Source organism: Acomys russatus, chromosome 4 (genome assembly GCF_903995435.1).
Source record: "Acomys russatus chromosome 4, mAcoRus1.1, whole genome shotgun sequence".
Lineage (NCBI taxonomy): Eukaryota > Metazoa > Chordata > Mammalia > Rodentia > Muridae > Acomys > Acomys russatus.
Genome location: NC_067140.1, coordinates 81,146,217 through 81,169,146, shown reverse-complemented (window position 1 = coordinate 81,169,146; position 22,930 = coordinate 81,146,217). Strand labels below are relative to the sequence as shown.

At 49.4% G+C, this 22,930-nt stretch overlaps 1 protein-coding gene across 2 annotated transcripts in view; it reads right to left on the bottom strand.

Moving 5' to 3' along the window:
- Positions 1 to 22,930, bottom strand: part of Rin2 (Ras and Rab interactor 2) — a 66,751-nt gene that overhangs the window by 26,930 nt on the left and 16,891 nt on the right. For both annotated transcript variants that reach the window (XM_051144775.1, XM_051144776.1), the window contains 5 exons: positions 16,587 to 16,782; positions 12,640 to 12,751; positions 9,848 to 9,920; positions 3,160 to 3,251; positions 284 to 1,450 (listed from right to left, as the gene is read on the bottom strand). In XM_051144775.1, coding sequence (XP_051000732.1) covers positions 284 to 1,450; positions 3,160 to 3,251; positions 9,848 to 9,920; positions 12,640 to 12,751; positions 16,587 to 16,782 — 1,640 coding nt within the window. The remainder of the gene's footprint in view (positions 1 to 283; positions 1,451 to 3,159; positions 3,252 to 9,847; positions 9,921 to 12,639; positions 12,752 to 16,586; positions 16,783 to 22,930) is intronic.

The following is a 22,930-nucleotide window of genomic DNA, read 5'->3' as shown; positions in this document are numbered from 1 at the left end:
CAGCAACTGGAACGGACCCTCCCCACCCCCCAAAGTGGTGCAAACCCCACCGGTGGGTAGAATGCTGCTGTGGTTCTGAAACGTTAGAAGCTTAACGAGCAGCATCTGCCCTAAAAGGGAGCTCTTTCCATTCAAATCATGTGGAAGTGTGAATCGTTTGGAACTCCAAAGTAAACTTCATCCAAAGCAACTAACAGGACGCACCAAATGACAAGGGTTAACACAGATCTTAACGTTTGATGGGGGGGTCGCGGGGGGGTGGGTGGGGAAGAAGGGCACTTACCAATTTGGTCTTCTGGGATCAGTGACTCGATAGGGGGGTCCAGTTCAGAGCTCTGAGACAAATAGTTCTTGACTTGGGTCATAAACTGCCGGATGGTCTGCAGCATGTCGGTGCTGGACACATGGCATTCCTTGTTTTCTTTCAGGAAGCTCACATAGTCCTGCACCAGGCACCCGAAATAGGTGCATTTGTCCTGGGACAGCTCAGCGATCCTGCGGACCATGCGCTTCTCAGGGGTCATGAAGGAGCTGAACACCCCGCTCATCTTTCGCAGCTGGGACTTGACAAGCTTGGGCAGCACAAAAGAGCTGTTCCTCTTCTTTTTGGACTTAATGGGAGGTGCCATGGTCTCCTGGTCACTCTCCGCTTCGTAGTCCTCCAGGCTGCTGGTGGTGTCGGCCTCGTAGCCATACAGGGGCATGCTCCGGTCGAACTCCAGCGAGTCGGAGGAGGAAGTGGAAAGGCTCATGTCGCTCAGCCTCTGCCTGGCTCCATGGCACGGGGGCGGCTGTGATTCAGAACCGGGCGGCGGCGCCCTTGTGCAATCCCCGGGGGCGTCCCTAGGCGGGGCTCCACCTGCGTGCCCAGCTGTGCCCAGCTCCGGCTCTGGCTCCAGCTCCAGCTCTGGCTCCGGCTCCAGTCTCAGGCCTAGCCGGCAGGCGGTCAAGGTCTTGGCGCTGCCTTCCGCTTCCAGAAAAGAAGTCTGCTTCTTCAGCCGGGGTGGAGGGATGGGAGTTGGTTTTGTTCCAAGCAGAGCTACGTTCCCATGTTTGCTATGGTTGACTGTTTCTGGCATGCTCGTCTGAGGTTCAGTCCTGGATAGCCCAGGGCTTGTGTGCAGACTATTAATAGCGGGTGGCGGGGGCCTGGGTGGGGGGGACCGAGGCCTCTCCGTGCCATTCGCGTTGGGAGTCCTTGTGCTTGGCCGCTTTGGGCCTGTGCTGAGGTCCTGGCTGTGCACTTTCAAGAAAAGAGGATTAATAAAACACAAGGCTCCGTTGGTCTGGCTGCACTCCAGCTCCGAAGGCGTCCTGGTTTTTATAGAATGCACTCCATTTATAAGGCAGAGCTGACGCAAGGAGGCAGGACAGATGCCGGCTGAAGAAAGAGGCCTATGGGGAGGTGGGGAGTTTGGGGGTTTGTTGTCTGCCGAGGAGCTCCAAAAATCTGAAAGTCATTAATCAGTGAAGAAAAGAATGTAAATATACTGCATTTGGGCCATTCCTACACACACACACACACACTCACACACACGCGCGCGCACACGCATATTCACATACTGTAGGGCAACAGAGGCTTAACATGGGGTCTGCTTTTTTCCTTTGATCCTCTTCCCCTCCCCCTTTCACCATGTTCCCTTACTGGAAAGGGCAGAAAGGCAGCCAGGCCCAGAGCTATGGGCTCACAGGATGACTCCAGGGGCCTTTCACCTTCAAAGCCTTTGAGAAAGGTTGGCAGAGTCAACAGAGAGCTCCAGCCCAGCCCTACTCACAGGTAAGAAGGACAAAGAAAGCTGGAATGGGTCCAGGATAAGCTCACAAAGGGCACAGAGCTACTGAGCTTGCTTTTCAAAATTCCACTCAGCCCAGAGGGCAACACCCGTCCGCCCTTTCCAATCAGCTTTTCCCGAGTGCCCTCCAAGGAGGCGGCTGCCAGCCAAGGAATCCACAGGCCTCCAAGTTCCCCTTTATGAGGTAGGACCAGCAGCTGGGCCTGGGGGATGTTACACAATCTACTTGAGATTTTACACATTCAGCATTAAAACCCAACAAAGAGGAAAACTGCATTCAAGGGACCCATCTCTACAGGGGGTGTGAGGGGTGGGGGTGGTGCAGTGTGTGTGTGTGTTTTAGGTTTTAGACATCTTGGTATGAAGTGTTATACTGTGGTCTGACTATCAAGCTATCCAAAGACCAAAGTCCTAGAATCTTAAAAGATTCTCCTTACTAGGAGGGAAATCTGTAACCAGAGTTAAGCTCATTCTGACTGTGCCAGAGCAGTGGGAAGAAGTCAAACCAGGTTAACTGTGTGTGTTGGTCCATTGTCAGCCATGGTCTGGCAGAAGTCGGGGGGAGATGTGGGGTGGGGCATTGTGGAAGGCAAAGAGGCCGACTCCGAAAGTAAGTCCCAGCTGCTGGAGGACCTTTGGTGGAATGAGGGCCACGGCTCAGAGCAGCAGGCTGGGGGTTGAGTAGGAGGGGTGGAAACACAGGTGTCATCTAGATGCCTTCATCCTGACCCTCCTCATGGGCACCAGGGTGCCACAGGTATCTGTGGGCCACTTATGATAAAAGCCATGCCTGTGGAGGTGGGATGTACCACACATGCCCCCTGCCCCCAGTCAGCCCCAGCAAGATACTACAGAAAGAGAAGACTCTGAACGGGCGTGGTGGTGCACACCTGTAATCTTAGCACTCGGGAGGCAGAGGCAGGCAGACTGCTGTGAGTTCTAGGCTAGCCTGGTCTACAAAGTGAGTCCAGGTCAGCCAGGTCAGTCCAGGGTTTTGAGAAACCCTGTCTCAAAAACTAAAAACAAACAAACAGAAAGAAAGAGAGAAGAGAAGACCCTGACAGGCCACGGGTGCTTATGCTGGGCTCTCTACATCTGGGGAGCCTTAATAATTTGATGGGACAAGCTAGGGGTTATCCAGGCACACTTAACTCCATTATCTGAGAGTTGGATGAACATTTGGGTAAAGAGTCCCAGAAAGTGTGACTCGGGAACCTCAAGGTTCTGAGAGCTGCATTTTGCCACAGAAGAGGGACTCATTCATTAAACATGTAGTGGTGGAACTGCCGGCAGCCCCTGCCCCCGCCCCCCGATCCTACTCATGGGTTCATTTTAAGATAGGCCCACGCATGGGGCATCCACTTACTTAGTCCCAGCTGGGCTAGTTCTTCAAGCTGAGACTCCGTCTTGGCTGCTGAAATGGCATAAGGCAACTTCAAGGTGAATGGCAGAACGTCCCTGATATAAACAAGAGAGAGAGAGAGAGAGTGTGTGTGTGTGTGTGTGTGTAATCACGTGGCTGGTGACTCTTGCACTCATTTTCAATGTAGAAATGTTTCACCTTAAATTGCCCAGAACATCTCAAGTTGACACCAGACCCAATCCAACCAGAGCGTCCCTCTTTTGGCGACTCTCACCTGAATTATCACCCTGGGGAGAGGTCAAGACACAGGGCTACTTGACCAAATCCGCCAAGGATCGAGTTTCCCTGCTGGGTAGCACCGGGTGTATGAGCTCAATGCCAGAGTGTCTGAATATGCTGGTACATCCGTCACTCCTCCCATGCATGGCCCCTGCTTGGCTAGATGCCTATGTCAATGTTGAACTCGAGCTCTCTAGACAGGAAGGTTTGGTCATCAGTCCCTACTATAGTCCAGGCAGCAGGTTCTCAGAAAGAATCTGCTGGCCTCCTCGAATACAGTTTCACTGTGCCACATTCCAACTGGAGATCGCTCATGGAACCTCTGTGTGCTGGAGACAAAAGTCTCGACTGTATTTTATGGCTGATGTACTCTAACTTTTATTTTTATGTTCCCAGGGATCCCCAGGGAATCTCATTATACCACATACCGCATACTTAGATTCAGGAGGTCTGCATGGGGCTCCCAGGCCACGAATGCCACTTGCCACTGGACCAATCTTTGAAGGCAAGTTTCAGGAGCCTCATGCCAATAACCAGCAAGGAGGATGGCACCATGTGCTGCTGCGCCCTATGCAGAAGGGCCCCAGAGAGCAGCAAGCCTAATAGGAAAAGTGTCAAGCTGACATCAGGGGCCTGCCATGGATGGTCAGGGTCTAAAGTCTTCAGGAGCGAATGCATGGACCATGGTGTGTTTCTCAGAAATGGTAGAGGCAGACCAGCAGTTCATTTTCATATGCAAGGCTGAGAATCAAGCTCTAGGAACTCATAAAGTTAGCACAGCATAAGATCCTGCCCGGGAAAAAGGTACATTCAATGAGAGCGGTGACCTGAACAAAAAGGTGTTGTTGTTGTTGTTATTATTATTTAGTAGTGGTTTTAGCCTTAGAAAAAATAATTATTCACGCCTTCATTCCACAAATGTTTATTATTGGCTATGAGAAGCAGACATTGCTCTGGCCCAGGAACAAAACCTGGGTCCCTGCCAGAATGGAGCGCCAGGCAATGAACACCAACAGGCTATATAGTAAGTATGCTACGTATAGAATTTACGGGGAGGGACACAAACCATGGGAAAGGAGTATGTGTGATGGGGAAACAAAGGCTACGGGAAGCCAGGTGCAGTGGGGGCACACCTGCAATCTCAGCAACGTCTGTGATCGGGAGCCATAAGCAGGAAGATTGGAAGCTCCGGGCCAGCAGGGGGTACACAGAACATTCCAGCACAGCCTGCCTCCAAACAGAATAAATATAAATACAAGAGGGCCAGCCAGTGAGATGGCTCAGTGAATAAAGGTGGTTGCCGCGCAAACGTGGCCACCTGAGCTTGATCCCTGAGACCTATGGAAAGGTGGAAAGAGAGACCTGACTCCAAAGCGCTGTCTTCTGGCTTCCACATGCACATCATGGCACCAGCACTGCCACCCGACCCATCCCACTCACGCATTAAAAAAAAAAAAAAAAAAAATTAAGCCAAATAAGAAAAAGATGATTTTAGTCTCGCCAGGATTCCTAAATAATTATTGAGATTATGAGCTGGAGAGATGGCTCAGCAGTTAAGAGCACTGACTGCTCTTACAGAGGTCCTGAGTTCAATTCCCAGCAACCGCATGGTGGCTCACAGCCATCTATCTACATAATGTGGTCTCATGCCCCCTTCTGGCCTGCAAGGGTACAAGCAGGTAGATGACTGTATAAATAATAAATAAATACATCTTTTAACACACACACACACACACACACACACACACGGTCCAGTGGGCTCAGGAAATGGCTCAATAGTTAAAGCACTTGCCTCACAAGCCGAGGACTAGAGTTTGGAACCGCAGCGCCTATGTAAATGCCAGAGGGGTAGGTGGCCCCTGTACCACCACCCTCATACGGCCGAGGTGAAAGAGTCCCAGAGCAAGCTGGCTGGTGAAAAGAGCCATATTAGTAAGCACTGGGTTTGACTGATAGGCCCTGCCTTAATGAGTAAGGTGGGCATGCCACTGAGAATGATTTCTGACATGTACAAGCACATACATGCACTCACACAGATGCAAAATGCATACATACCATACACGTTCACATGGAAACAGAAAAAGATGTGTCCAGTGAGTAAACCACACAGGGAAGACAATTCCAAGGAGTGGGAGTGCTAGGTGAGCAGGGCCCGGGATGGGGAGGGTGACTGCGGGGGAAAGGGGGACACACAGTTAGTGAGCCACAGGAATGGGAGTGTCTGCCTGTATTTTGTCATCAAAAAATTTTTGTCTTGAAAGTTTCTGTTGAAGAAAATCACACACCAAATTATCCTGTTGTTTATGGTAGCATGAGGCAACATTCTGGAATGAACTAGATCAAATCTGGATGACCAGAGGATCCTGGAGCCCTTAAAGGTGTTGACAGTCAATTACAAAGCTGCACAGTCAATGAAAATAACAATGCATGGGCGTCCCCGACACCGGACAGTGTCACCGAAACTCTACTGTGCTCCCATGTGAAGTCAGGAGGCTGCTTCTCCTGAGGGTGTCCAGCCCTGGTCAATTCCTGCTTCCATGAGGCCTTCACGCCTTACCTAAGAGTGTGAACAGCTGCTTCTGTGTCCCATAGGGGCAGGGACCCTGAATCTACTCTGAAGAGGAGACTAATGGGAACTGGAGATTTGTAGCACCAAAGCATATCACACACACACACACACACACACACACACACACACGTTTGTAAAGCCACACTCAGTCCATTCAAACCGACTTTCTGTATGCAATGTGAGGAAAAGGAACAGGCCACAAAATCAACCTGTGTTTATTTTAGGCTTTTACCTAGCTCAGCATGCTGCCTGGAGTCTAAACACCATCTGACTGGCTCGGGTTTTCTTAATGACAGAGGGCATGAAGGTGTGTACCTGGCATTTGTTAATAGATGGTTGTAGGTTTTGGCTTATTTAGACAATTAGATGTTGTACATGAGCCACCACACTGGAGTACCGAGCATCTTCACACACACACACACACACACACACACACACACACACACACACACACACACACACACTTCCTTCTTGTCTACATCTCATTTTTTGTTTTTGTTTTTTGAGACAGGGTTTCCTCAGTGTATTCTTGACTGTCCTGGTCTCACTTTGTAGACCAGTCTGGCCTCGAACTCACAGCGATCCACCTGCCTCTGCCTCCTGAGTGCTGGGATTAGAGGCATGCACCACCACTGCCCGGCTACACCTAATTTTTTAAAAGGCAGCCCTGATGTTAAAGTTTGTACCTAACAAACAAAATAGAGCCGACATCTTACGTGCAGAACTTTCTCCCAAGAGTTTCAGTACGTGCACAACCTAGGCTTGCTGGACTAGGAGAGACTAAAGTGACCCCGTAGCTACCACTGTGATGCACCAAGCTTTCGAACACCTGTGGGACCGTGCCAGGAAGGAGCTCTCCTAGCGACCAAATAGGAGATTTTGGAAATACTTTGGTAAGACTGGATCCCGTCAACCAAGAATGCCAGCGAGGAGCATCAGAGGAGAAACAAAAGCAAAAGAAAGGAAAATGACTCTCAGGCCCCTTTACATGCAAAGTGTTGATGCTGGGATCTTCCTGAAGGTACCTCAAGCACATGTTATGTTTAGTAATGTGCCAACAGCCTTCACGTACTTTATGACTTTTAATCACCCTGCTACTCCAGTATGTACTCTGGCCTGCTTTTGAGTGTAGAGGACAGAGATGAGATCTCTCTGTGGCTGCCAAGTATTTGTAAGCGTAAGGCTCTTTCCCCAACAATAGCACAATTACCAGAAGGCAAAGTTGGGAGGTGAGCAATCGGTAGCTTCACCTCTGGCTGCCATGTCAGCCTGATGTCATCTGTAACCTGGATGGCTTCAGACTGGACCACGTGTGGTCTCCTGGGGGTGGGAACTGAGGGGAGGGGTGAGTGCTGCTGAGGCTGTGTCCTGGGGCTACAAAGGTCTTCTGGCTTTGAGTAACACATTTCTTTTAAACTTTTTAGAGATGGAGATTGTAATTTGTCATATGATTTGGGTTCTACTGGCTTTTAGTTACATGGCATGAGGTACCCTAGATGACCTCATTGCACAAAGAATGGAATCATGAAATCTTTCTTTTTTTGTTTTTGTTTTTTCGAGACAGGGTTTCTCTGTGTAGCCTTGGCTTTTCTAGACTCACTTTGTAGACCAGGCTGGCCTCAAACTCACAGAGATCCGCCTGCCTCTGCCTCCCAAGTGATGGGATTAAAGGCATGCGCCACCACACCTGGCCCCCTAAAAATCTTTCTTAAGAGGTTTTTTTTGCATAATTTTAATATAATTATGAATGGTCAGGATATAATTACATTAAAAAATTGTACTTTGTTCTAAGCTTTGCCCCCAAAGCAGCGCCTCTTAGGGGTCTGTGTGACACCCAACATTGCAACTGCAACACAGCTTCTGCCTGTTGCATTTGAGTTATTATATGTGTGCATTAAATATGGATGTATTTAGCCAGACTTTAAAATGCCAAAGAAAGAGAAATGACACAGTACTCAGCTAAGCGATGTCTTCATTCTCTTCATTGAAAAGGAGGAGTTAAGAGTTAGCTGTACCTCAGATACATAGAAGTGAAGCACACAGGCTCCAGGGACTCTGACCCTACCCTGGCAAGCCCTTGGGAGGGCTCATTAGGAAGGCACTGTCCATCCTGGGAGCTACCCTCAGTGCCAGGGTCCCCTCTGGAGATGCCTCCTCCTCCTCCTTAGGCCACTTTCTGTGTAGCTTCAGCTAGCCTGAGAGCTTAGCTGCCATGCCTGGCAGAGAAAGTCAACAGGTATGATTAACGCTAAACAGTCTAATCCTTAAGTTAAAATAAACTGGGCCAAACCCAAGTGATGCACCAGGTCTTGGTGAGACAACTGTGAGTTATGATCTCTGAAAAGATATGTCCCTGTAGCCACTGCAGTGAGACAACAGAAAAGCTAGGAAGCCATGCTGGGCTCTGCCTGGTTAAAATGGGCAAGGCCCAGACTGAAGAGCTGGCTCACCCATTAAGAAGACTTATGGCTTTTGTAGAGGATCTGGGTTCTATTCCTAGCACCGATATGGTGGCTAACAACCATCCATAACTCTAGTTCCAGGGGATCTGATGCCCTCTTCTGACCTCCGTGGGTACCAGAAGAGGATGTAGTGCCCAGACATGTATTCAGGCAAATACTCATCCACATAAAATAAACTAAAGAATGGAAATGGAGGGAGGGAGGGAGGGAGAGAGGGAGGGAGGGAGGAGGAGGGCGGGAGGGAGGGAAGGAGGGAGGGAGAGAGGGAGGGAGGGAGGGAGGGAGAGAGGGAGAGAGGGAGGGAGGGAGGGAGGGAGGGAGGGAAGGAGGGAGGGAGAGAGGGAGGGAGGGAGGGAGGGAGAGAGGGAGGGAGGGAGGGAGGGAGAGAGGGAGGGAGGGAGGGAGGGAAGGAGGGAGGGAGAGAGGGAGGGAAGAAGGGAGGGAGAGAGGGAGGGAGGGAGAGAGGGAGGGAGGGAGGGAGGGTGAGAGGGAGGGAGGGAGGGAGGGAGGGAGGGAGGGAGGGAGGGAGAGAAGCAGGCAAGGCAGCAAGAGTTTCTTTGCTTAATCACTGTGAGAACGCTGGCTCCATGTGGCTGTTGTTGTTGTTGTTGTTTTATTCTTTGGCATTGCTAGGGCTCAAACCAGTGCCTCCTTCCTGCCTTGTAAGCCAATGCTTTACCACTTGGCTACAACCCCAGGCACTAGAACAATGACTTTGCAGAGTTGTTGCTCTTATAAAGAAAAGGATAATAAAAGAAACCTACAATTACATCCTTTCCACTCTGGTTCACATTCTGATCTGGGGCTTAATTTCAACTCTTAATTCAGTCCTGAAGGAGGTGTGAGCGCCCAGTTGGCCTTAAGGAGAACTGGGCAGGATTTATGGGTTGGTTTAGAAAATCCACATTTGAAAATGGCCTCTGTCCCTCTGAGTTTTCAAAAACACTATCAGGGACCCTGGAAAGTTACAGGTTTATGTACTAGCTTCTTCTGTCTGTCTGTCTGTCTCCCTGTCTCCCCCCGCCCCCTCGACCCTCCAACCCTATGTTCTTGCGCATGCATGTGTTTATACAGGTGGGTATATTGGTATGTGGGCATGTGTTTATGTATGCCTGTGGCTATGTTTCCTGATCAATGTGTCTGGCCATCAGGAGGCATGGGACCAGGTTGAAGAAACAACCATATTCATGAGAATTTGCATCTGGAGAGCCACGCGGTTGTTGCCATCTTAAGCCTAGTACTGGAGTGGGCAGAACATCTTACTGAAGCGGCAAATCCTTCCCTGACGTGTCGCAGGTGACCAGCCTTCTCCAGACCAAAGTCCAGATCGTATCACACACCAATCAGGCCCTTCAAGTCATGAGGCAGTCAGCGTCCTTACCTGCTGATGCAGTAGAAAGCAACGAGCCGGAATAAATCCGCAAAGCTGATTCCTGAGCCTTCCAGGGAAAAGGCTGGAAAAAAAAGAGAGAGAGAGAGAGAGATTCCAGAAGGAGGCTGAGTGGTCCTGAGCGCGTCTGGGAAGGAAAGGCCTCTAACGCAACGTAGGCAGGCCCATCTCCACCCTCTCAGACTACTGTGCAGCTTATCCAAACCAGCTGTGAGGGGGCCTGTCTGACAGCCAGCTTTAAACAGGCAGGAGGCTGAGGGCGGCCTCCCTGACTCACTCTCAGCACATGCTCCATGCTTGGTAAACATTCACTTGCACAACCTTTCTGTTTGTTTTGAAGATCGGAGCACAGAGCTGGACAGGAGCAAGGGCTCCCCCGGCTGCAGTGAGAAGTCACCAACACAATCGGTGGCAGTGGGTCAAAGGTCCACCACCCGAGACCCTCTCTTCTTAGGTCATGGGCCTTCACCACCACTGAGACCCTTCTTTCTTAGGTCATGGGCCTTCATCACCACTGAGACCCTTCCTTCTTAGGTCATGGGCCTTCACCACCACCGAGACCCTCTCTTCTTAGGTCATGGGCCTTCACCACCACCGAGACCCTCTCTTCTTAGGTCATGGACCCTCACCACCACTGAGACCCTTCCTTCTTAGGTCTTGGGCCTTCACCACCACTGAGACCCTTCTTTCTTAGGTCATGGGCCTTCATCACCACTGAGACCCTTCCTTCTTAGGTCATGGGCCTTCACCACCACTGAGACCCTCTCTTCTTAGGTCATGGGCCTTCACCACCACTGAGACCCTCTCTTCTTAGGTCATGGGCCTTCACCACCACTGAGACCCTTCCTTCTTAGGTCATGGACCCTCAGTGTCATACTTCCTTTGAGGCACAGGGCAGAGGGACAGGAACCTGGAGGTCAGCTTAAGGGCTCCAGAAGTCAGTCCTGGGCTACATTCTATATAAAGACTCTGATGTTCTGTCCTCTCCCTTGGCCGCACGTAACATAAGCTCCCAAAGAGACTCATTCGGACAAGAAGCTGTTGCCACATCTATGGCTCCCAAACAGTGGGGACAGGGAGTGGCTTGGTTTCTAAGCCTCGTGCCTTGCCCAACCGCCTTCATCTCACCTACAAAATGAACAATAACAGTTCCTTGCCAGTCAGGATGAGAATAGAACAGAATTTGTTTTTTAATGAACTATCTTATCTGAAAGAGCTATACACTAGTGTGTGGTGGTGTCTAATACATCATCCAGAAATAATGCTAAAATGTTCTTTATTGTAGTAGGCCCTTGTCCCATCCCAGTTTGTGCAGGAGACGGGCTTGCTGGGTAGATATCATTATGGTGAGACTCAGGCCTACACTGTGACATTATGGACAGGATAATGTTTTGTACAAACTAGCTCTTTCTGTCACTTTGAAGTCCCTTGGGGAGTGTTAGAGGGAATGACTGAAGTCTAAGAATCTGATGGAGGGAAGAAGAAAAAAAAAAAGAAAAACTTCTGGTTTCAGGGAACTCAGTAAATGGGTGGGGGTGGGGCACGGAGGTTCACTGACAGTGAGTGTGCTTCAGAAGAAAGGAGGTGTTTTCCTAGTCAGGGTGAACTTTGGAAATTGGGAGGAATTTAAAAGCCAGGAGAACTTGTTGCTGGCTGGGCCAGTGGCCTTTTAAAAGCCAACCCTGAATAATGGAATCAATTTAGCATAAATTCCTTATTTATTAACTTCCTATACCCTCACTGTCTTTAAGACGGCAGTGGGTCTGAAACGTGAAGCCAGATTCTCTCCCACTGCTTTTAATTGTTCCTCAGGTTTGGCCTGCTCAGGTGGACCTGTTTCCCAGGCACCTCTGATCAGGTGAGTCCCCTGTTTACACTTGAACTGGAAGGAGATCTTGCATGCAGCCAGGGGTTTCCTATACCAGAAATGTCACTTCCACAGATTCTATGTAAGGTCACTGGCTTAAGGAGACTGGACACCAGGGTGAGGGAATCCCGAGCCTGCCCTTCAGTTAACCTCAGCAACTTCAAAAGCAAGGATGAGGTCACGCTTCCCCACCCCTCATCCTACAGGCTCCCTGACTCCACTCTCCTGGCCTTCACCCCTCAGCTTGCTAACCTAGAATTCTCAGATCTCCCCACTTTGTTGTGCAGATCCACTTCCTGATCTCTTCTTGGAGACTGGCAGTACCTCAGAACTGTGTGTTCCCTCTTTTATTTAAAACTTGGCCTCCTGACACTCCACATTTTCTATGACCAGAAAGTAGACAACAGAAAGGAAACTGACAGTGCTAGGCATCAACTCCCTGCAAAATCTCCAGCTAGTCATCTGCCCACAGGGCTGGATTCATCTCGGATCAACTGCCTTTCATAGGAGACTGAACGGTGACTCCCTGGAGGCAGCTCATGTGCTTGAGGCTTATTTATTCATGAAGATGTGTAGACACACGTTTTGGCATCTGATCTTGTAAGAGGCCTCTGTTGCTGCAGCTCCCCAGAGGTTTAGTCATCAGCAAACCTAGGCACCGAATCTACATTGTACCCAGCTGAGGACAGGACAAGAAAGATAATTTACACTCAGCCCCTATCATGTGCCAAAACCCAGGGTACACACAGTATGCACAGGTTGTTTAGCTGGCCTATGAGGCACTCAGAGGTTAACCTCACCTCACTGTAGGGATGAGGAAGCCAAAAGCTGAATGCCAGGACCAGACCCGTCTGCCTGCGTCCAATGCCAGGCTCCTACCTGCCAGCCCTGCCCCCACTGTCAGGGGAATACTTACTATATATGCTCTCCTTTATAGCAAACTCTTTGAAAGGCGCTCCAAACTCACGGGGCAGGCGAAGGGAGAGGACTTTCTTCTGCATCCTGGAGGATTTACGAACCAGAAAGATCTAGGAGGAGGAAGGAAAACACAAGTCAAGGAGACGGAGACCCGGGTACATAGCTCTCCTTACATGTGATCCAACACCCTTTCCAGTAGGACTGTACAGTAGGACGGAGAAGGAGCTCAGAGCTTAGGAGAACCCAGCCTTCTCCATCCCGTCTGCAGAGTCACTGGCCATCTGGTGATGGTTCCGTGGTAGGTGCGATGTCTTAGCTCCTGTCTCAAATGGCCGTCATCGTGGGTGAAACCAATTCTAAACGAAGTTCACATGTTCAAATGGTAGATGGTAAACTGAGAGTTTGCTGGCTAATTTGGCTCATGACATGATTTAGAAAGGGATTTGAATTTGTTAAGAGTGAAAAAGCAGGGCTTTTTTGTTTTGTAGTTTTAGTTTTTTGCTTTGAAATATGAATGTCTAGCTTTTTTTGAAAAATGAGATGTGTCAAGTCAGACACATGGCAAAAAACCTTAGAAGGGAAAAAAAATGGCTGCTGCGTTTGGGAGGTGGATGGTGGAGTGCTCTGAGGATTACCCAGCCCTCCAGGTCTCAGCATGGTCTTCACCTACATGGTTTAGAACAATCCACCTTCCAGCATCGATGTCAAGACCACTGGGCTCTGTCAGTGCAGAGGCAGGCCTGACGCCGCGGCTGTGTAGGTCAAGTCCTCACAGCTCCAGGAAGCTTCATCCACTTGGTCTACAAGTCAAATGACGCATGCAGTGTGATGGCCTCTGCTACGTCCTGGTCCCCTCTGTAGTGAACTGTGCAGTGTGGTGGCCTCTGCTAAGTCCTGGTCCCCTCTGTAGTAAACTGTGCAGTGTGGTGGCCTCTGCTAAGTCCTGGTCCCTCTGTAGTGAAGTGTTTAGTGTGGTGGCCTCTGCTAGGTCCTGGTTCCCTCTGTAGTGAACTGTGCAGTGTGGTGGCCTCTGCTAGGTCCTGGTCCCCTCTGTAGTGAACTGTGTAGTGTGGTGGCCTCTGCTAAGTCCTGGTCCCCTCTGTAGTGAAGTGTACAGTGTGGTGGCCTCTGCTAAGTCCTGGTCCCCTCTGTAGTGAACTGTGTAGTGTGGTGGCCTCTGCTAGGTCCAGGTCCCCTCTGTAGTGAAGTGTACAGTGTAGTGGCCTCTGCTAAGTCCTGGTCCCCCTGTAGTGAATGGCCCTCTTTAAGAATCCTATACTGTCTTTTTCTTTGATTATCTCCTTCCTCTGGACACAAACACCTTGCACTCTCTGTCTCTCTGTCTTGCTACAGTATTTCACAGCCCCACCCCAGCCAATCTTTGTTTTTCTCTTTATGTTTACAGTGCCTGTGATGCTTATCAGAGAAGGAGTGACCAGAACGCCTTTTGAGCATTCTTTTTCCCCTAGCACTCATGGAGCATCCATGGGACTCATGTGCTTCGTGCACCTGAGAACTTGGGCCCTGGGACAGATGAAAATGGAGGCAGAGGCTCCCCAAATAGCATCCTGGGTGAGTGTGCTTGGGGTAAGGGGCCCAAGCTCTGAGAGGCAGTTGTTGGCAGACAGGGATGAAACAGCCTCCCTTCTGCAGAACAAGGTCCAGGACAGCCAAGGATATCCAGGGAAGCCTGTCTCAAAGAGTGGGGTCTTCCCTGGGGACCAATTAGAGATCAGGAGAGCTCCCTTCAGGCTTTGCTGCCTAAAACACTGCAGCCTTATCACGCTGGCTGACAAAGCCACGCCTGTAGAACACATCCAACCTGAGTCTGTTTCCGTGAGGAAATCTGTATTGAAGCAGAGCCACGCATTCCTTTGTGTGTTGACTCTGGCTGCTTTTGCCTGTGGCTGTGTAGGTGTGACAAATACCGTATGACTAGAAAAACCAACAGTATCTACTCTCTGGCTCCTTACAGAGCAGCCCACAGACCTCCGCCTCTTGCTTAATGAAGGTGCAATATCATCTCTAATGTGTTCATGCCACCAGGGCTGGGCTTCTAGCCACCTGCTTTTCCTTCATCCTCATCCTTGCTTCTGGTCCACATGGCGCCTGTCCTCAGCCTGTCCCATCTTGTCAGGAAGGCTCTGTCAAGAGCTCAGGTAGGTGGATAGAGAGAATATTCTGGTAGCGTGTTCCTCATGCAAGTCTCAGCAGGAATAGCTATGCTCTACCCCAGGATGGGAGCAGGGCAGGGTGGGGAATTACTGCTTGCTGATGTTCCGCGTTAGAACTTTTGGCAGAAACACACAAGCCCATAATTCAACTGGTATAAAGTGGAGGTTCACAGGAAGAAGTCTGAGGCCAGGCAGACCAAGTCTAGAGGCAAGAGCCCAGTACGCTGGCCAAGGAATTCTCTCCAAAGATGATCAAATATTGCACAGAGCCCTGAGTATGTTCTAGTGGAATTTGTAGTTGTGTCTCTTCCTGTTTTCAGGAGGGAAGACAGGAGCAAAGACAGACAGACTCACTTGGAAGGACAGGTAGTGACACAGCTTTGGCAGCTGCAGGACTCTGTCTTTTTTTCCCCCCAGAGCTGAGGACTGAACCTAGGGCCTTGCGCTTGCTAGGCAAGCGCTCTACCATTGAGCTAAATCCCCAGCCCCAGCTGCGGGACTCTGAAGCTAAGTTTTGTACCCTGCTGTTATGACATTCCTCAGCTAGCTAATGATACAGTTTTCTTCTTGCTACCCAGGTATGGCTTAGTTACTTTGTCTCCAGCTTTATGCTTGTAGCCTTATTTTATCTGTGATTTGCTGTGTTTGTGTTTGGCTTGGAGGCAGACATCACACAAAATGATGATTGCAATGATGGAGAGGGCTCCATCCTGGGACATCCACTATGGCAGCCACGTGTGGGTTCTGGGTGCGGAAAAAGCGCTTGGTGAAACTCCATCACTGGGCCGCTCCTTTCACTCACTACAGCGTGTTAGAAGTTACATAGCTACAATGGGGGAGAGACCCTACCGCAGTGAACAACACATGCCATGCCAGCCATTGAATGATGTTTTGTTGTTTGTTTGTTTGTTTTTTTTAAAGGAACTCCTTTAGAGCTGTGGTATTTATTTATTTAGACCCAAAGTTGACATCAGGTCTCTTTGTCCATCACTTTATGCTTTATTTAGTGAGGCTTCTCGCTTGAACTCAGCGCTCACAGATTGGGTGGGGGATTCTAAACGATTCCTCAAATTCTATGGCAGTGCTTTATCTACGGAGCCATTCCCTAGCCTTGTCCTTTTTTTTTTTTTTTTTTTCCTACATTGTCCAGGATGGTCTTGAACCTGTCTCTTCCTGCTTCAGCCTTCCAAGTGCCAGGACTGCAGACATGGTCTAGCTGTACAGTGAGTGGCCTGAATAAGAGGAAGCAATGGACCTGAATAGGTATAGCTGCTGCAACAGAACCAGACTTTGATTCACATGGCAAGTGACTGAGAAAGGCAAAGGAAATACTGGCTGCCTGCGAGGACAAGTCTATGGTCGTAGAGCCTTTTAAGGTCCTGTCCTCAGATGAATGGTTGGACCCCACTGGGTCCACAGACTAAGAATGAAAGGAGAATACCAGAGGCAACCAGAGACCCAGAACCCCAGATACAGAGGGGCAGGCCCAGGGCCTCTGGCCAGGGCCTTCTCCTTCCTTTGATGCCCTGGTACCCTGTTGAGCCATACAGTCCCATAACTGAGAAGATGAAGACAGGAAGACAGGCCTGGGAAGGATGTGCTCCTAGAACCTGCCCTGGGACCCCACATTTCGCTGCAGTGCATTGGACATCTGTGCTGGGACCCACACTCCCGTTAGAAGCTGGGGAGGACTTTCTGACGCCGTCTCTAAGCGTTTCTCTGTCAGGCAGCAGCACACCTGCCTCGCCCTCTCCTAAGTCTTGGGGCTTACCCCTGGAGGCTGGGCCTGCAGGACCTCTGCGGCTTCCTGCTCACTCAGACTCAGCTGCAGCCATATGGGGTGGGTGTGAAGGAGCCGGTCCAGAATGCTGAGCCTGTTGGAGAGGCTGTCATAGCCAGAGTCTCGGGGACATGTCTTCCCATCCTTGTCTTCAGAATAGCCACAATCATCCTTGTGTCTCACCATGCTAGAAGAAAGCAAAGGACAGGGCTCAAATGACTGATTCCCAGGAGCCTGCTGGGTAGACACGTCCCAGCACGTGTACCACCCCTGAGGTCACCACCCTTCTATCTCAAGGTTTTAAAGACATATTTTATTTCACTCTACCCCATTTTCAAAAGGACCTGACTACCGTAAATACTGCTTGGCTTACGTTTGTTTATCTTTAGGCATAAAGTATTTGTTATTTGGAGGGACAATCTTTCAAACTTCAGATACGGCAAGCCTGAAGTCTCAACGCTTATAAGCACTTGAGACAAACACAGAGTTCTGTTGTGCTTTACAGGTAAACACATGTGAGGATGTTTGTTTTGTACCTAAACGACTGCTTTTTGTTTCTTCATACAACCTTAAGCATTCTTTATCCCCAGCTTTAGAGGTAATAACAATATCCCAATTCAATGGTGCTGTTCATAAAGACAAGGTGACATTGTTCATAAAAGCCAACAAGCGCATGCCCTAAAAGCTTTTTACAGTTGGGTGGGGTGTGGCGGCACGTGCCTTTAATCTGAGCAGTGGGGAGGTAGAGGCAAGGTAGACCTGTGTGAATTCAAGGCCAGTCAGGGCTACATAGTGAAACCCTGTCTCAACAACAGTAGCCAACCAAAACCCCACAAATAAACAGAAAAAAAATCAAACCATAAAGAACAAAAAAGAAAACGAAAAAGCAACCCAAAATGCGTCTATGATAAGTGGGTAAGCTACATGACTTAGCCACAAAGTGGCATGCTACCACATGGTCAGCCTAGAGAGCATCACGCTGAGTGAGAAGAGCCAGGTGTGTAAGCTCATCACACGCTCTGTTGGGGGACAAAGGGGCATTGAGCTAAGGTCACAGTATCATCCAACTCCATTACACAAGTACAGAATGGGGAAAGTCCCAGAGAGAGAAAGCAGGTTGGTGGGTGACTGAGACTGAAGGACAGGGACAATGCTCAGCGACCACAGACAGGTACCAGGTATCTGTGAAAGTCGTAGGAACTGTGTGGTGTGTGGTAGCTGCGGCGAAGACTGCACAGTGTCATGGATACACTGAAAAACCCCTGAATGACTCATACTCTTCAAATGGGGAGGTTTTTATGGTCTGTGAATCATATCAACAAACAAGTGACACTGCCCTCCTTTGATGGCAATGCTTAATTCTAGGTGAGAAATGAGAAAACGGAGGCCCAGGGATGCATGGAGCTGCCGGGCTTTGCAAGCACTCCATCATGTCCTCCTTGAAGGACTGCTCTGCAGGTACTATGATGCTGGTTTTAAAGAAGCATCAGGGCGCTGGTCTAGGTACACAGCTGTACCGCATGTATAGTTCTAACACTTAGAAACGGAGTTAGAGGGATCAAGAACTCCAGGCAGCCAGGTGTGGAGCACAGGCCTTTAATCTCAGCAGAGACAGTCGGACCTCTTTGAGCTGGAAGCCAGTTCCATTTACACAGTGAGTTCCAGGCCAGCCAAGGCTACAGGTGAGATCCTGTTTCAAAACCTGTTTCAAAAACACAACACAACACAACAACAAAAAGATTAGGAGGTCAGATCTTGATCAAGGGCCCGTGAGGGAGAGTACTGAAACTCTAGCCCAAGGTTGCTTGGCTCTGGGGACTCTCTCAGCACTGATATCTTTCCTGCCTCTGAGAAAACAGGTCCCCAGCAAGGACTGGAGTAGCCTTTGGGAATGTCAGACTTGATTCTGTGTCCACAGGCACAAGCTTTGTGTGCGCTGCTTTCAGTCGTCAAACACATACCCAGAGTGTGTCTGGGATAAAGCCTCAAGGGTGGGGAGGATGGGAGAGAAGAAAGGAAACATGAAATTGTCCATGTGGGCGATGGCAGTCCTGAGAAACAGCTGCCCCGTAATGTCACCTCTGTCACTGCCGTGGAGACAGAATGAGGGCACCAGGACGGTGAAGGAACCCACTCACCCCTTGCCCCAGTGTCTTGGCTTTACACAGATCTAAACAGCCTTGTGTTTCATTTATAACCTAGATGCATACCTAAAAATGCCATCTACACAAGAGGCGGAGGCAGAAGAATCACTTGAAGCCAGGAGATCCAGGGCAGCCAGGGCAAGCCTGTGAGACCCCACCTCACACAGACTCAAAGAGAGGCCATGTTTGTTGTGTTTTTACTTTTGCTCAAACATGTGAAAGCTTTCTTTTAGCTTCGTTGACAGTTTTCAGAAAGAGGAGTCTGTGTCAAAATAAGGCAAGCAATCCTTTCTGCAAAAGCCACTGCAGTCCCTCCACATGTTCTAACCTGACTATTCATAGAGGGAAAAGAACAGACTCTGGCAAGTGACACTGGTGCTAAGCTTTCTATCACCCAGGTGAGCTAACTGACGGCCGCCGCCTCTCCTCCTTGGCCACCTGCGAGAACCATCAGAGGAACCTGAAAAGAGTCAGTGGTGACATCACACTCCAGTAAGTCAATGCTCTCAGGCAGGATGTGCATATGAGAATGTGGGGATCCCAACCAGAGCCATGTTTAAAGACTACAGCTTGACAAACTTGTGAACCTGCGTGGGAATCCTCTGGGGACTGGTAACAGACCAGATGCCTGGTTTTGACCTCCATGATTCTGACTCTGTAGGTCCTGGTGGACCACAGCCACTGCAGTTCACCCAGGCTCGGGGGAACATGGATGCCACCCATCAGAGGACTTTGCTGTGTGGACCACTTAGCTGGAAAGCTAAGCAGGAAATGTGACCTTTGGGTTCTGATCACTTAGCTGTTTGGTTTTGTTAGGGGCTGGAGGAGGGGAGTGCAAACACACCACTAAAGGAAAGCTTCAAGTTCAAAGTAAGTATTTCAGAGCTGGGAGCTACGGAGGAGGGTTAGCATTTACCTAGTATGGTCTCAGACTAAGCAGCCAGGGCCCAGACAGGAAGATGTGAGTAAGATTCATGGAGCCTCATAAAGAAGAAACCATAAATTAGACCTTGCAATTAGTCCTCGGTATTGACTTGATCCCGCCAGCCACGTGAGATTTATAGTGTATTATTACAGGACCAGGTGGCTTTTATCAGGATGACCTTCAGGAAAGAGCTGGTGGGTGACACACGGACCATCAGGTGCATGCTCTCACCGCCTCCAGAGCCTACTTTCCAGGACAGGCACCCCCACCCTGGTTGTTAGGGGAACCGGCTGCCAACGGCTTAGAGCCTCCTCATTCTCCTGGAGATGCCTGAGAAGTTGTATCCATCCCAGTGGTCCTCACCTTCCCTCACACTGGGGCCCTTTAGTCCACAGTTCCTCGTGGTGTGGGAACCCCGGCCACAGAGTTACTTCATTGCTACTTCATGATTGTAGCTTTGCCACTGTTGTGAGTTGTAATGTAAACATCGGATATGCAGGATGTCTGATATGCGACCCCCCAAAGGGGTCGTGCCCCACAAGTTGAGAACTGCTGTGCCCTCTCCCTGGGACACAACTATTGCTCATGACGTACAGATGTGGCTGGAGAAGGGAGTGGCCTTCTTGTCTCAAGGTGAGGCATCTCTGGAGTGAGATTTAGGGCCCACATTTTGTTATGGTGGTGGTGGCGGCGGCTGTTGTTTTGCTTTGCTTTGCTTTGCCTATCCATCCCCCTGCTGCGAAGTGCCTCCCTCCAGAAACCATCTGTGCAAGAATCCCTGCATCCAGCTTTGCTTCTAGGGAACTCCACCTAAGACACACCCAGCTGTGAGAATCAGGGACCAGTGAGCGCTAAGGCAGACAGGTGTCTCTATGTAAAGGAATGCGGGCAAAGGCTGAGTCGCTCCAGAAGGTAGTAGTTGCATCCAATGAGGTAACCCAGGCGTTTATAATAATGACATGGTCGCAGTGGGGTGTCCCCAGGGCCAGCCTCAGGGGGGAAGGATGATGCCTCTCTCATGTGAGTCCTTGACCGGCTCCCTTTCTGAGCTCCATTTTCCCCATTTGTAAATGGCGCCTCAAACACCAGGTGGTGACTCTGCCTTAAGGATTACTTGCCTGGGAGCCAGCAAGGACTGTGAGCATGTGCTAAATCCAGTAGATAAAGACCATAAGGAAAGGAGGACCATGGCGGCACAGGAGCTTAAAGGAAAGAGGGAACAAAAAGAGTAACAGGGGAGAGACAAATATTGCATATTTTCTCTCATGTGCAGAACCTACACGTAACAATGGCAACAATAACACTGACACATTGTATGAAAGCAAAAGGGAATATTTGAGGGGGGGCAGTCAAGAAGGAAGCAGGATGGGAGAGGATGGAAGGAGAATAAACACCCACTGGAAACTCATAGCCTACGTTTGTTGCCGTGGAAACAGCAGCCCAGCATCACGGCTCTAAGCTGGACAGCTGAGTGTTCCAACAGGGCCGTCAAGCACCAGCTGCCCCCGGGAGTGTGGCATGAGGGGCCTTCCCACTTTCTTCACTGTCTCAGCAAAACATCCAGACTGACTGACACCAGACTTAGTTCCGTGAGACTCAGCAGGATTAGGTTGTCTCTGAGAAACTGTGGCTCTGAAGGAGAGACACCCTTTCACTTTCTGATTAGAACCTGGAGGTCGGAAGACGCCACAGTGCAGTGCCAGACGGCAGGTTCCAGTGACCACAGAATATCCACACACCTTCTTGGACACTTCTCCCTCTCCCACGCTCCATCCAAAACAACACATCTGAGGCATTTGTTTTGACTTTATACTTTAGTCTTTTCCAATCAAATGTGAGACAGTAAAGTAAAAAAATATATAAATTGTACATTAGGGTATAGAGCTTAAGGGTGTAGCCTAGGATGGGCATGTTCTTGGGTTTGCGCCCCAGCACTGTCCCAAATAGATCTATTAATTAATTAGCTAGTTAGTTAATTAAATTTGAGGTGAGGTTGTTTCAATAGGAAAAATATTAGCAGAGTAAATTCAGTCCATAATTTCCCAGATATAAGAATCCTAGTTCAGCTATTAATAACAAAAATATGAGGGCAAAAAGCCTGACTCTTACTGCCAATAAGGAACAGCCCATCTTACTGTCAATAAGGAACACCCACACCCAGCTGGCTATTGGTTTTAGCAGTTGTGCACTGCTCTGGATGGTTCAGCCTTCAGCCTCAGAATGTGGGAACTGCCAAATAAAAACTACAGGACTCCATCATTATAGACTAAATTTCTGCCCGCGACTCAACAGGTAGCTTGACATCAAAATGGAGTCACTGCTGCTCAAAGTCAAATCCAAATTAACTCGTTATCTTTCCACCAAAGAACCCTAGAAACAAACAACCAAAACCCAGAAAGGATCAACAGAGATAACAGCCAATTTCCCAAACAAGAAAGTTTCAGTTGACTTCATATTCCTTCTGCCTTGATCAAGGAAAAAGGTTACCTCCCGTAGCCCCATGTTAACCACTTAGTCTCCTCCTCTTCCTCCTCCCCTTCCTCCTTTTCCTCCTCCTCCTCCCCTCCTCCTCTCCCCTTCCTCCTTTTCCTCCTCCTCCCCCCTCCTCCTCCTCTTCCCTCTCCCTCCCCCCTCCTCCCCGTCCCACCACCACCTTCTTCTTTTCTGAGACAATGTCTTTCTACATATCCCAGGCTGTCCTCAAATCCACAGAGCTCTACCTGCCTCTGTCACCCAAGTGCCGGCACTAAAGCTGTATGCCATCATCACACTCAGCCCCTCTCTCCTTTTTTAAGACAAGGTTTCACTATGTAGCCCAGGCTGGCTCAAATTTGTAATTCTCCGACCTCCATTCCTCGTGCCCCCAGCTCCCGGATCGCCTGGGTTAGGCGGCCTCCTGAGCTCTTCCTACACCGCTCTATCACTCTCTTCCTCATCCCACCTTACGAGGAAAGTTGCTTTGAAACAACAAAACCAAGTTTTAAAAATTGTTCCAGCTTTCGGCTATAAAACTACCTCCTGTCCTCGGCTCATTGCTGCTCCTGTTCTGTTTTATGGAAGGATACATTGTTCCGTCTCACGAGTGAAAATAAAGCCAATGATGATCTTTAAACTAAATTCTAACTTTGTTTTCCCTTTGTTAGAACAAGCAAGGTGGAAGGCGAGACTCATAAACGTTGACCTCCACATGCATGCACCATGACACATGTACTCCCCAATGCTCCCACACACATACGCTTGCACAGAATAAACTAAAAAACTCGAAT